At 37.7% G+C, this 15,832-nt stretch overlaps 1 protein-coding gene across 1 annotated transcript in view; it reads right to left on the reverse strand.

Moving 5' to 3' along the window:
* Positions 1–15,832, reverse strand: part of HIBADH (3-hydroxyisobutyrate dehydrogenase) — a 109,874-nt gene that overhangs the window by 6,249 nt on the left and 87,793 nt on the right. The window contains exons 5-6 of the mRNA XM_047694640.1: positions 9,178–9,311; positions 6,616–6,692 (exon numbers count right to left, since the gene is read on the reverse strand). Of these exons, the coding sequence (XP_047550596.1) occupies positions 6,616–6,692; positions 9,178–9,311 (211 nt within the window). The remainder of the gene's footprint in view (positions 1–6,615; positions 6,693–9,177; positions 9,312–15,832) is intronic.

Genomic DNA, 15,832 nt, shown 5'->3' on the forward strand with positions numbered 1-15,832 from the left:
TGTAGTTTGGGAAGCAGAGTTTGACTAAGTATCACTGAATCGAGTTTCAAATAAAACTTTCTACCTAGCAATGTATTGGTTTCTTTCATACAAAAGCCATTATAAGACAATTGTCATAAAAGCTTTCTGCTTTTTCTTAGGACCAATCTCTTCCAGAATTTAAAAAAAAAAAAAAAAGGCTGAAAAGAGACACACAAAAATGTAAAACAGATTTTGCATTTTGGCATGCCCAAGTTCTTGTTTACTTCCTGTGTTTGAAACCCATGTCTTTATTTCCCAGTGTGAGTATCATAACCAGTACAACATTCTTCCAATGCTAGAGCGGAGGGCTAGGGCTCATAGCCAGGATATGTATGGATTTACCACATAATACAACTGTTATATGATCAGGCTTTTGAGAAGTAGCCATGGTCCAAGGAATATATATGGCACGCCACATGTGAATCCATATGCTGGGCCATATTATTACAGCGGGTTTTTGTAAGGATTATAACAGAGAAGATTCACTCTAAACTGGCTGCCATACATTCCATTCAATGGTGGACTGCCAGAAAGAAAGCCAACAGTTCATTCATTCTTTTATAAAAATCCAAGTTTGTTACTGATGTAGTTTGCTATTGCTGCTTTCTTTCCCCTTTTAAATAAAATAAGGCCATCAGTATGCTGTTCTAGCAGATAACTTGGGAAAAGATAAAGCTGATGTTCATAGGGAATAATGTGGAAATTATTAATTAAATAAAATCCCATGTATATTAACAACGAGTTCATCTGCTCTAACTGCAAAGATATTCTTTAAGCACAACTGTTCAAGAATGTCGATGTCTAATGTGGTCCATGAGTGGGGAACATTTTTAAGACCCCAAAACATGGTTCTTCCCTTTCACTTGAAATGTCATTTAGGTGCTTCGGAATTTAGGTTTTCTTTCAAAAATGGCTCATCACATTTAAAGCAGCAGAGATGCTCCTCTCTTTGTAATCTCCCTGGTTATACTCAACAGTAGCTCACAACAGTCTTTCCCGCTACAGCAGTTCATGCTCTGTCTCTAGTACTCACCAAAATGGTGAGCAAAGCTTATTATCCTTTGTAAAACACTACATTTCATTTTTCTTGAGTGTTCAAGGAAAAATACTGGCACTGATTTATGGAACCCTGTTTGGTGAACACAGTACTATTTAGAAGCGTCCCGAGGGGCACGCAGAAGAAGCCATGTGGCAGTTGCTATGTGCTCACTTTCAAATCTGATGCTTCCCCACTGTGCTGACTCCCCTTTAGGAGCTGGCTGCTCCCTCTCCGCTTTTCCTCCCCCGACTCACCACTCTACAGCAAAATGTATCATTAAAAAGAGCAAGTTAGAAGTGTTTTGCATTTCATCTTTCTGAGGATTCTTTCACTGGCACATATATAACTGACAGTTAAAATTAGACATAATATTAAAATCAGTTACTGAAGTCCTCTGTCTTCCACTGTGCCTAAGGCTTGTAATGGTCTGAAACCAGCTAGAATACACAGTAATTGTCATTCAGAGAGTCTATCCTAGAACGTCATGCTTCACTGGAGAAGACTGAGTTTCCATTTGAAATCAACAAATTAATCCAAGACAGGTATCTGAAAGGGCAAGTTTAATAGGAAGCAGCTACTGGGCTCTCAACCATGATAAAATGTTATTGCTGTTTCCCTGTAAATTGGCTGGGAACATATGATACTTTCTGCATAAGAGCCCCATTGCTGTTCAGGAGATATACAGCTCAAGCCATCAAAAGGATGACAGTCTGTCAGTCCCCATAATAACTTGCCACTGGATGTGGTTCGAGAGTGTGCGCGTGCATGCATGTGGCTTTACGATTGCTGGAATGTTCTCTGATATAAACAGAGAATGAATTCATTGCTCTGACCGCATATATAATGCAACTCAAACAAACGTCACTGTGTCAAATCTACTCACCTTTAAATCACAAGAATTCTAAATGAACTTTTGAGAGAAGTAAAAATGATGCATACACTGTAAAAAAAAAAAAATTTAAAGAGAATCCAAATGTTCGCCTTCACTGTAACCGAGGCTTTTAAAAAGGACCAAAAAAGTTTTTTGACCTTATATTCTCTATAAGTATTTATGGTGTCTGGTTTTATGGAAGAACAAAACAAGTTATGTCACTAAACTGAGATGTTTGTATCACAGAAACAGATCTGGAAATGAAATACTTAAGACTATGTCAGTTTTAATCAGTCATTCACTTACTCATCATTGTTTACAGATCTGCCATGTGTAGGCACTGTGCTTGGAGCCAAGGAGACAGAGTAAAGAAGCTAAGAAGAGGCTGTGTCTGCCTTCCAGGAATGGACCCATTAAGACACATACACACAGGTCACTTTCACCTGAGGCAAGAGAAGTGCCTCCCTTCTCTATCTCTCCCCTTTTCATCCATGTGACAAACCTTCACTAAGGACGTACTATGTGCTAGGTATGTGCTTAAGATGCAGCAAAGAGAAGATAAAACCAACCCCTTTCAGGGAGCACACATTCTAGTTGGGGAGACAGGCAATAAACAAACACATAAATAGACACACCAGCTGGTGAAAAGTGCTATGAAGAAACTACTTTAAAAGTACAACTCAGGGGCGCCTGGGTGGCTCAGTGGGTTAAGCCGCTGCCTTCGGCTCAGGTCATGATCTCGGAGTCCTGGGATCGAGTCCCGCATCGGGCTCTCTGCTCAGCAGGGAGCCTGCTTCCTCCTGTCTCTCTGCCTGCCTCTCTGCCTGCTTGTGATCTCTCTCTGTCAAATAAATAAATAAAATCTTTAAAAAAAAAAAAAAAAAGTACAACTCAATTCAAATACTAACCACCAGCACCACCAACAATCACATCGATAACTATCACGTAGAGCATGATAATGCGCCAGGAACTGCTTTCAAAGATTTACATGGATTTAACTCATTTAATCTTAGCAACAACCCTGTAGCTAGGTACTATTATTTTTGTCATTTTAAAGAGAAGAAAGCTTAAGTCTATAGCAGAGCTGGGATGCAGGTATGGACAGACACCCAAAATCCCACCATCCCAAGTCTCACGGCATTATACAGGTAGTGAACTTAATATTAATAGTCAATAAGCCAATACGATGGTGTTTTGTCAGTTTATTAAGAAACTTGGTCAAACTTTTATTATAAACCTTTTGCCACTTGTTCTCTACTGTATATGTATTAGGTATACAACTAAGAGGCTTCAGGTCATCATCACCTAAATGAAAACCTAACAGCATCCAAAGGGCAGTAGTCAAGAAACTAAAACTATGCTTGTGGGAAAGTTCTCATCTTGAACAGCCTTCCAGAAGTTCAACTGTTTTAAGTTTCCTTTAACGTGGAAAAAGACAATGTGGTTGTTGCTAGAGGTACCTGGGCCCTGGTTGGTAATGCAAACGGCCTGCTATACCACTAATATTGAATAAAGAGAAAAACAAAAAGTCAGTTCCAGTGAAGCAAAAATAAAAACACAGTAACAAACCCTCCATTATCACAATTCTTCCTTCGTGATGCACAGGAACAAAACTTCTCTAATGCAAGCAGGGCACCTTTGGTGTCAGAAAACTAACGTTCTAAGTCCCAACTAGAACCCAACTGGAAGGTAGAAAGGTCCAATAAAAAAGATTCTCAAAATATGCTGTATACCCATATTTTTTATACTTTACTTTTTTTATAGCATTTAAAAAATTTCACTAACATCCATAAAGGATCACTCTAAAAGATCATAGGGTCAATAAGAGTTTTAAACTGTAAGATTTTATTCTTCCAGTTTTAAAAAAAAAAAAAATTGGGAAACAGCATTCTAGGAAAAATACTGACTTGAGGATGAAATTAATCAGAAATGATCACTTCATAGGATTAGGTGACTCAATTTGTAAATGTTGACATTAATGCTCTAAAAAAATTTCACTTCAGAGTGAACAGAATGTAAATGTGGCTGAGCCACTTTGATGCTGTACTACTTTGTGGGAATTTACTACTTGGGAATTTATGCTTGCTGATGCCAATTTTCTCTTTCACCTTGCAAAGCTCAATAAATCGTGGCCACTCTCTCTACTCTATTAGAGAACAATCCTGTCATTTTAAACCATGTCTGTAAACCACCAAGAAAAGACAATAGCAGAAGCCATCATTTTTAGGACTTTCAATCCACTGAAAGTCTTTGTAAGACAAACTGAAAAAATCCTACTGTTATGAAAATAAGCAACCCATTAGTATAACTGGAAGCACCAGAAACTTATAAATTATTATAACAGTTAAGTAAAACTAGCAAGTTCCTAATTTGTGTCCGTTCTTTATATGTAGTATATGTAAATATATAAATATATACTGGTACAAATTTATATATACGTGTCTGTGTATATAGAGAGATATTTAAATATATATATATATTATATATATATATTATATATATATAATATATTATATATATAATTAATGTATGAACAGTTTCCAAAAAAATTAAACATTAAAAGGTTCATCTTTCGGGGCACCTGCGTGGCTCAGTGGGTTAAAGCCACTGCCTTCGGCTCAGGTCATGATCCCAGGGTCCTGGGATGGAGCCCCGCATCGGACTCTCTGCTCAGCAGGGAGCCTGCTTCCCTTCCTCTCTCTCTCTGCCTGCCTCTCTGCCTACTTGTGATCTCTGTCAATAAATAAATAAAATCTTTAAAAAAAAAAAAAGGTTCATCTTTCTAAACATTGTTTTTATCATAGTGTATTAAGGTCAATTATAAAGGAAAATCTATTGTTGCTTTTGCTCTTAACATTTCTATTTGGAATTTTATCACTTTTCATCTTCTCTTTGTAATTACAATTCACTGTAGTAGCCAATGTATATATTTCACTGTACACATTTATTCAATTCATTTGATTCAAGTGACTTTCATACTATTCTTTATTAGCTGGTGTTTGGAGTTAGACGTCTATAAGCACTGACCATACAAAAATTTCATTTTAGAATAGCAAGTGACCATCTAATAAGAGTTTTGCTAGGAAAATTATCTGAGGAAGACCAGAGGATATATCACTATGCCTCAGGAATACCCTGATCCAATGATGCTCAGAGTAAGAAGCAGGATATAAAACAAACTGGCAAAGATAAAGAGGGAAATTTCAGTAGAGCATAGCCTAGGTGATCTATGCTTTTGCTTTTTTATTATTCATTTATACCCAGAAGAATGAAGATAAAATTCTGAAAATGCATATGCATCCTAACGCTCTAATCCTATTGTCAACACCAATTAATTTTGTATGCAATTTTGGTTCCAGAAGTTTACATCTTCCTCTTTCATGAAATTAGTATAGAGGATAGACATGAAAACAAGTTACTGGTAACAAGTTTTTCATTTATGAGGAAGTGACCCATAGCCTAAAACTGGCTACAATACACACCACTCTGAACAGTGCCCTGTATACTACCAGTTTTATTTAGGCTTTGTACAGATATGCCTTACCATCTTACAGACATTCAATTTTAAAATGTAAATGGTACAGGATATTGATAAACCAATTAGCACTGATGCAAAGCAAATTCCTCTTTTATCTCAATTACAACATGACAACTTAATAGGTCAAGATAGTTTAACATCTGAGACAAGGGCAATTCAATAAACAACGGCATCTTGATATGGTAATTAAGAGGAAATGTGAATCCATTACTGTGTTTTAAAAAATATCCCAAGCACTTTGGCTCTTTTTATTGCTTTTATCAAAACCTGTGATATGAAACACTATTCTGATTTGTGATATATCTGGTAAGCAGCCTGGGGAAGTGTAAAGAAAACACCTGAATAAAGCATCTGCCTAATTAAGCATTTTCTAAAGTAAGAAACGTAAATTTATTTTCATGAAATACAAAACATTCAAAAAATTAATTAGGTGATTAATCATATGTAACATTCCTAACCCAAAAGATTAAAGGCTAAAATTAAGACATTAACCTTAAGCATTCTAAAGGATGATGATCATCACAGGAGAACAAAATTCCTGAATCACTTTAAGCAAAGTATAAATGCCAATTTATTTTAACAGAAAGATGTGTCCTTATTGTAAAGTAACAAAACCACAAGCAAGTTAAAATGAAAGAATTATGCGCATGAGCTGCAGCTCTATGAATGCCATCCAGTTTGTCCCAAGACTAAAGAGCTGAGGGCCCTTTTAATGTAGATTTTGGAGACTATTTAAAGTAGATACATAAAACCAGTCGTGGTAGGATAACACTTGAATTGACTATACGTTAAAATGCTGTTTTATACAAATTTGTCCTACGCTGCCAAAGTATGCTTAAATTTTATAGTAAAAGTGTTTCTTGTATTTCAATACAATAGCAGAAATGGAGCTCCCATATAAAAGGGATAATGTAACTTGGAACATACAGCACAATACATTTTATGGCTATGGCAGAGTATTCAAGCTCTCCAGGGTCCTACTGGTCGTCAAATAAGCAAAGTCTATTAAAGTTCAATAATGAAGTACTTTCAAAATGTTCCTGGATCAACTCATTTATCTCTCATGAACTTTTATTTCAACATCAGAAAATCAAATAGGGAAGCTCATAAAAATTGTTAGTACATGAAAATATAGAGTCAACAAACCTGATTCCAAGATTCATAGCTTCAGCAGTTCCAATCATACTAATAGCTAACAGCATGTTGTTGCAGATCTTTGCAGCCTGAAAAAAAAATGGGAGTACATATTAAATACCTTTTATTTTCAAGTCGTAGCTCACAGGAAGTTGTTCTTTACCCAACTCTCCAGGTTTCTTTCTAAAAGTCAGATCATTTAACTGTTGATCCTCTCAAATGGGCAAAGGAACATGGTGCCACATGCTTCCTTCTGAGCTTACCAGGTCATCTGGGAGCAGACCCTTCCACTGGGTCAGAACCCCACTGTGGTGACCAAGCTCCTCCTGTGGGCTCTGTCTATAAGGCATACCGATCGATCGATCTAAGTGGCATGACTGCTCTTTTTTTCCAGTTTCATTGAGATAGAGTTGACATATAGCACTGCGTAACTTTAGGTTGTCCGGCATAATGATCTGACTGACACACATCATGCAATGGTTACCGTAAGTTTAGTTAACATCCATCATCTCATACAGATACAAAAAGATACATGTACATATATATTTTTTTCCTTGTGGTGAGAACTCAGGATTTACTCTTAACAACTTTTTTTTTTTTTAAGATTTTATTTATTTATTTGACAGAGAGAGGGAGATCACAAGTAGGTAGAGAGGCAGGCAGAGAGAGAGAGAGGGAGAAGCAGGCTCCCTGCTGAGCAGAGAGCCCGATGTGGGGCTCGATCCCAGGACCCTGGGATCATGACCTGAGCCGAAGGCAGAGGCTTTAACCCACTGAGCCACCCAGGCGCCCCTCTTAACAACTTTTATATACATCATATGGCAGTGTTAGCTCTAGCCATCATGTTATACACAAAATCCCCAGCACAAGTGCTCTTTATGGAATGGGGCTTACATTCTAATTGGGGCAACGGAGTTAACACAATAAAGATAAAGGCAACAAACACACGAACAAAAACAACTGAGTGGAAAATTATATGGCTTTAAGACAGAGACAGTAGAAACTCCAAGATCACTGAGGGCAGAAGCAGAGAGGAAATGGAACTGAAATCCATCTCTTAGAAGGCCAGGCAGGAATTTAAATAGGCAAGAGAGAGAAAGGAGGAGAGCAAAGAAAAAGGCAAATATGTAAGAGGGATTAAATATATCAGAGCATGGGATGTTCCTGAGAGCAGTAAAAAAACTGACTCAGGTACATATGTTTTAAGGAATGGTGAGAAATTTAATAGTTAAGACTGGGGTAAGAGCCGTGAAAGCTAGGGTGGAGAGTTAAAATTTGACCTGACAGAAAATAGGCATCTATTCAAAGTTTCAGAATGGGGATGTCTATGTGTACAAACATCTTAATGGAGTTGGTCTTGGTTACAGTGTTGGGCAGAGCGGTAAACCCGGCATCCACGGTTTCTGAGCAGTACACAGAGCTAATGAGAAACTGGACCAGTTAATGTGAGGAATAGAGAAGACTGTCAACAACGAGAGACACTAAAGCAAAAATCAGCAGAACTTGGCAACTGGACAAGAGAATGGAGACAATAGGTATATCTGAAATAATACCAAAGTCTTGAGTAAGATAAAGAGGGTGCCAGTGACCAGGACCAAGGATTAAGATGAGGGGAGATCTAGTGAGAGCATGTGTTTTGTTGAGAGGGGGACAGCTAGTTTGATTTCAGAGTTCAGTGTTGTCATTCACCTCTATCTGATTAGAGAATTGATATATTTCTAAATGAAAATTATTTGCTTTTCAAGAAAAAAATTAAAGGGGCACCTGGGTGGCTCAGTGGGTTAAAGCCTCTGCCTTCAGCTCAGGTCATGATCTCGGGGTCCTGGGATCGAGCCCCGCATCGGGCTCTCTGCTCAGCGGGAAGCCTGCTTCCTCCTCTCTCTGCCTGCCTCTCTGCCTACTTGTCATCTCTGTCAAATAAATAAAATCTTAAAAAAAAAAAAAATTAAAGTGTGTAGATTATTTCTTCCTGACTATATTACAGACAGAGCTTAAAAGTAATTAGATGGAGGATAACAGCAACTCAGATGCCATGAGCACTTCAAATGGAAGCAGTGTTAAGAATGATTTCAGTGGTCACTAGGATGATACATCAGAATCTGAATGATGGAACTTTCAACATCTTTTTAAATAGTTAACTGGCTGATGTCTGCTTAAGTCCAACAGGAATGATGGAAAACTAATTTATTCCAAAATAATATAAGAAAATCTGAGCAAAAAAAGGGGCACCAGGGTGGCTCAGTCGGTTAAGTATCTGACTCCTGATTTTGGCTCAGGCCATGGTCTTGGGATCGTGGGATCTGGCCTGGAGTTGGACTCCACACTGGGCATGGGCTTGGGATTCTCTCTCTCCTCTTCTCCCTCTGCTCTACCCACCCCCACCGCCATGCGCACGCTCTCTCTCTCTCTCTCTTTCGAAAACAAAACAAAACAAAACAGAACAACTCTCAGCAAGGAATCCACAGATTGAACAGAGTAGAGAGGAATAAGAAATAAGAATGTGGTCAGGAAAGAGAAATAAACATTAGCCAATTCTATATCATCAAGTCAGTGTCAATAATGTAAAGATGTTACCTGCCCGGTCCCAACAGCTCCACAATACACCACATTGGAGCCCATGCACCCCAGTAACTCCTGGGCAGCAGCAAATTCATCTTCGACTCCTCCCACCATAAATGTGAGGTTCCCAGACCGAGCAGCTCCCACACCTGAATGGTTTGGGGGTAAAGGGATAGAACAAAAGGATACATTTCTTCAAGTGTTTAAGTAGATAATAAAATTACAGAAAATCCCAAAACAAATAAAAATATCTTGCCTCCAAACTGTATTTATGTCAGGCACGTAAAAGATAGTCTATATCGCTCCTGGAATGTGTGTGTGTGTGTGTGTGTGTGTGTGTGTATTCTTAAGGAAGCGCTACATCCAATATGGGGCTTGAACTTATGACCCCAAGATCAAGAGTCACGCTTACAGACTGAGCCAGCCAGGTGCCTCTCTTCTAGAATATTTTGAAAATTAAGTAGCATGGAGTTTAATCCTAAACCAAAAGGGACATACAGATTCAAACTCTTATTCTCAGTTCATGGTATGAGTGATATGGGAAACTAAAATATGCATTTATTCACATGCACCTATTATTCTAAGAAATCTATTTAGTAATAGAAAGTATATGAAAAAGGTAACTTGTGCCCTGACCAGTACAAGAACAGCCAGAGGGGTCTGCTGCCTAAGTCTGGATTTGGGGGTCTCTGGCCCATTTGCTTGCTCTCCGTGTACCATCTGCAGATGATATCTACAAAGTGGAAGACCTGGCTCTTTCCCCCAAGACAAGGAAAGAGCCATTTTTAAGGTAAAATGGCAAGAGTCCTTTTTAAGGTAAAGAAAACAGTTGCTTATTTAGACTGATTATTCTTATGTGCATTTTCCAATCAATATTATATGAGTTTTCTCTTCCTTCCTCCTATACACCTTTCAGGCAATTCTTCCTAGTGCTATGAGCAAGAAGAAGAAATGAGCTTTGGTCTGGCTACTCCTTCACAGCTCTTAACAAAGGTCTGATGCATATTCATTGATTGAAATGATTAGTTAGCATACAAAACCTGTCCTAGACGTATCCTAAAAAAAAGAGGGAAGCTTCATTCATCTAAATTGTTATTAACTCTAAAATAAAACCAGGAGTATTATTATTGTTTTTAATATTAGAGAAATTTTAATTCATAATTTTCAAGTTAGATTTTGTTGATCAAAACCAGGAAAGCATGTGGGAGAGCTGTATTAGTATGATTTTTGCCTTTACACTTTATTTTATAGTACAGCTAGGAATAAAGAAATCGTAATTGTCTGTGCCATGTATCAAACCTGGCCATTAGAACAGACAACTGCAAGTAATGGCCTACTTTTTAATTTAATTTATTCAATGAAATACATAGTTTATATATAAAAAGCCCAAGTGGAGAGATCCATATTTCACTGAAATTGTGAATATTTTGCTATTGCCAAGCCAAGCAGCCTTTTCCACTTTACAGTTCATGCTATTTTAACTAATTATTAAAAGCAAAAGAGGTCAGCATTATGTTAGCCAAATAATTGGGGAAGAGGGAGTGTCCATGTGTTATGAAAGCCTGAGATGCTCACACATAAGGTTAAATTACAATTCACAATATTTTCAGACACACTTTGGAAATGATTACGTACAAAACCCAATTATAACAAATGCTTTTAATTAGCCAGTTTGTGTTCTTTGAACATTCTATAATGTTGAAGTTCAAGTGGCTGTCACTTTTTTAGTTTCTAATTTACTTCACTAAGATGATAGATCATCATTACTATTTTACAATTCTTTTGCTCAATTTCTATACCCATTTTTATACAAACCACATAACCATCCTTAGTCCTAATCCTGTTGATCTGACCTAGGAATTAAGTAGACAATTTAAGTCAAAGCTTACAAACAAATCCAGCACTATCCATCATAGGTCATAGCTTTGTATCTAGATTACAGATTACTAAATAGCTTCAGAGAGTCATTTATTAAAGGAAAATTAATGCTGACAATGGTTCTCAGCTGGTTAATCTTTTGACAGGTATACTTTCTCACTTGTTCAAACACATATTTCAAAAAGAAGGAATAAGTTACTTAAGCAAGAGACCACAAAAGAAATAATAACTCATTTTTTAAGTCGGAGGTCTGTGGTACTTCCACACTCCTCCTCTCAAGGTGGTGGGCATCATTATTAGGACTTTTCCTTATCACACGATCCAATGTCAGGGCCTGACTAAACTGGGTAATTCTCAAGGTTTGGCATTCTTCGGGACCAAATCCTGTCTTCCATACACATTCCTCTAAATGTTTGACTCTATGAAGCCTAGTCCCACTGTAAAGGCAAAATTAAGATCTAAGTAATCCTAAAATAAATGTAACCATTTTGAGCTTAGGAAATACTATCTAGGAAGGTGGAACTCTAAAGCTATGTAAGACATCCTATAGAGGGGCGCCTGGGTGGCTCAGTGGGTTAAGCCTCTGCCTTTGGCTCGAGTCATGATCTTGGGGTCCTGGGATCGAGCCCCACATTGGGCTCTCTGCTCAGCGGGCAGCCTGCTTCCCCCTTTCTCTCTGCCTGCCTCTCTGCCCACTTGTGATCGTTCTCTATTAAATAAATAAATAAATCTTAAAAAAAAAGACATCCTATAGATTACAGAAGACCCTGTACAGATTCTGAAGTCTATCAGTAATAAATAATACATTTATTATACTGTCATGCCACTTTAATTCAAGTCTATTTCCCAAAACAGGAAAACAGACTACACACTTATGCAGTTGCTAGAATATTGGGAGAGGTATTTTAACTTTACATTTTAGTAACTATATATACAAAATCAAAATATATCCTGTACTTAATTCTATTACAGCATTTACAACTCCAGTGCTTCTCTCCCATGACCACAGAATCAGAAAAACTGAACGCATTTGTACAAATGAAAAGGTAAATGCCCAAACCATACAAAATAGGTGGCTGGACCATCCTGTTTTTAAAAGGACAGCCACCTACCACTTCTCCTGGAATCTGCTTCAATTTCAATCAACCTCAGCGGGGAGAAACACTTTAAATCTAATCTAAGTCTCAAAGTCAGCCTCTTTCTTTCTCTCTGTCAAAGAAATCACAAGAAACCTCCATTACCTAAACTGCCTTCCTTCTTTCTTTCCTTCCACTCCTATTTATGGTGGACATAAAAAATTTGACCACTGGAGAGCCACTGTCAGTGGTTCTTAACCCTGGGAAGAAGAAATATCCTTGTCCTCAAGGAGTTTGAAACCTAGTGTTTGTGGTGGTGGACGTGAGTGTGCACATGTATATGGAGATGGGAGAAGAGAGAAGGCAAACAACTGTAAAGAGTAAAAGATGCATACTACAGGAGAGGTCTGCATATAGTCATCTGGAGGTTCAAAGAGGAAAAACATCATCAGCAATTATCTGTTCAGTGCCTTTAGCAATTTGCTCCATCCTTGTGCTTGGGAGAATATTTAAAATACAACTATTCCAGAAGGTCCAAAATAAAAGGTCATAGTAGATATAAAACACAGTCTTTGCCCTCAAAAGGTATAAAATACAGTTAAGGAAAAGAGACACATACCACCTACTCAGAAGTGAATGCCAAAAGGTAGCATCCTGTACCAAGTGTCATGGATGAGGACAGCAGCCACCAAAACCTGATTCCCTCTTTCCTCCCATTTGTTTACCTCCATCATTGAAAGGCTAATGCGCTCTCAGAAAGAGAAAGGGTGAAAAAAGAACTACTGTTCTCAAAGAGTAATGGTCTTGCCATCAGCTGCGGGTAAGCTTTGAAAGCTTTGACAAGAATATAGGTATTCTGGGGGTACCTGGGTAGCTCAGTTGGTTGAGCATCTGCCTTCAGCTCAGGTCATGATCCGAGGGTCCTGGGATTAAGCCCTGCATCAGGCTCCCTGCTCAGTAGAGAGCCTGCTTCTCCCTCTCCCTCTGATCCTCCTCCCCACTTGTGCTCTCTGTCTCAAATAAATAAGTAAAATCTAAAAGAAAAGAAAAAGGTTACCTCCCCCTTTCTTTAAAAAAATAAAATAAATAAAATAAAAAGAATACAGGTATTCTCAATCTATTTGCAGATCATGTTCAGAGCAGTTTAAAACAACATGAACTGAGCAAACGATTTTGTATGTTTTACATATGGACACTGAGATCTGTCTATTATCTAAATACATACAAAACCCTATCTCTCTTTACAACAGACTCAAGTTTGCTTATTAGACAAAAAACAGAAAACTGAGGATCAGGATTAAGAACAAATACAATGAAACCATAAGATTTCACAATGAATTTCAAATATGGGTCTGAGTATTTTAGAGGTCTTGGCAAACACTTTTGGGAGCGGAATAAAGCAGCCTCAAGGAAAATGGAGTTCTTCCTTACATTGAGTTACATGGTTTAAAAATTCTCATTGGTTACTTTATGAAGGAGATGGTAAATCAAATAGAAAATGTTCATCATATTTTTGTATCAAAAGCAGAGGTAATTTTTTCAAGGTTAATTCAATTCTTGTTTTATATATGTTTCTAATTCAGCCCACTCGCAACAGAGATCAACATTAACAATAATCATCTCAGTCTAATAGTTTATGTTTATCTGTGTCTCAATCTTTGGCAGTTTTGTTTTGTTTTAAAAACCAAAACAGGCTTAAGTTTCAAATTATGTGTCGACATGAACATAACTAGCAGCTGAAGACATTATTCACTATTACTCAGCATTTCTACATAGCGTCTCATTATTGTTTTCTTTCTTCTTCTTCTTCTTCTTTTTTTTTGCTCAAGCAGGGGGCAGCGACGGAAGGAATGAGAGAATCCCAAGCAGGCTCCATGTCCAGTGGGGAGCCTGATGGAGCGCTTGATCTCACAACCCAGAGATCATGGCCTGAGCTAAGATCAAGAGTCGGGCGCTTAACTGCGTGGGCCACCCAGGCATCCCACACTACTGTTTTCTATTAAGTAAAAGTTATTCTTTCTGAAGTACTTGTACATTTATGTTCACCAAAAAGAATTACATAACTCACTGTATCTTCCCTTTGGTCTTGAGTCATAGGAAACAATGAACTTTCTTTTTTTTTCCACCTAAAATGGCTTCTGATTTTTTTAAGTTTTACTTTTGTCAATGGGCTCTAACCACTTCTCTGGTTTTCTCATCTACTCCCTGTAACAAAAACCACCATGCTAGACATACCCAACTATTTACAGTAGCTGGTATGTGTAGTGATTTTTTTTTTTTTTTAAATGTATCCATGCCTTTCCTGGGCAACTCCCTTGTTTGTAATTCCCTTGCCCTCTTTGCCTGGCAAACTCCCAATTATCTTCCAATGCTCAACTCAAGTCAACTCTAAGAAGCAATTCACGACCATAATCCCCATTCTCTATCTTTATGACATTCCCAGTGGTATCTGTAATAAAGCACTTACACTACTCTAATCAATGATTTTTCTGGTGTGTCTTGTAAGGATCTTTATGGGCAAGAGCTGTTTGAATCTCAGCACCCAGCATATAACATGTGTGTGATAAATGTTCATTGTCTTTTTAGGAGGTGAGCAGAGAAGAAATCAATGGTTACTAAAATAACCAAGAATACTAAGACAGTGCTTTCTAGCTTATCAAAAAAGCTCAACTTTGGAGTAGGATTATTCCAAAGGTAATAGCATGTTCACTTATTGTTGCATATACACACGTAAGCAAAAGTGCACATGTACGGAGACATTACCATGAAGACACCAAAAAATGAAGAACATGTAATCTGAGTTAAGACACCTGAAGTAAGGTCACAATTCAAGGTCACCCCACTTGGATAAGTTTGGTTCCTCCCTCTGAAGATAGTGATAAAATCACTTGCCATATACATTCTGAAGCTCAGATGAAAGAATACTTTGGAAAGGTATTTTACACGGTTATCACACAAATTTTATAAAAAAATTAAATATAACAACAAGTAAACCTACTCGGCCTGAGTATCTCAAGGTCTATGGCCTAAGAGCAGCACAGAACTGAAATTTGGAATTTAGCCTTACTAAGAAGCTGAACCAAGGGTTATGACAGAAAATCCATTATGCAAGTGCTGATAACTTAGAATAACCATTTATAAGTCACAAATAAGGAAATCATTTTTAATTCTTGGACTATCAAAAAGAGGCCTTCAAATCCAGAGAGAGAAGAGACTGAAATCTAGAAAGTACAATCAAATTGTATTTGTTTTTGATACTGTAAAAAATTTTGCCACCAAAGCACTCTCATTGATATATAGCAAAACGCAGTAAATCACTTAATTTACTCAAAAGAACTTAAATGTTTTAACCAGTCTGCCATCAAAAGAGATCAAGAAGAGGACCAATGGGACTTGGGCTGCAATGTGAGCCGTCTTTAAAATGCAATTGTTCTAATCATTTTCTACAGATGCAGCCTCACAAGGGGCTGCTGTCACAGGGACCATTTACGACTTGTTATGGTGTCTCTATTGTTTACCGGCGACATTCACTGAAACAGGCGACAGCTGGGACAGAAAGCTGCTACTCATCGAACAATATAATCCCGTGAAAGTAATCAACAAATTTAAGGGTGTTAATTAACTTTACACTTTATCATGTTCAATTAGTTGTCCTTTCTAGAAAAGATTGCCGTGCACAATCAGTTTAGAGCGTGCCATGTTTGATTTGTAAGTGA

The sequence above is a fragment of the Lutra lutra genome, chromosome 11 (genome assembly GCF_902655055.1).
Source record: "Lutra lutra chromosome 11, mLutLut1.2, whole genome shotgun sequence".
Classification (NCBI taxonomy): domain Eukaryota; kingdom Metazoa; phylum Chordata; class Mammalia; order Carnivora; family Mustelidae; genus Lutra; species Lutra lutra.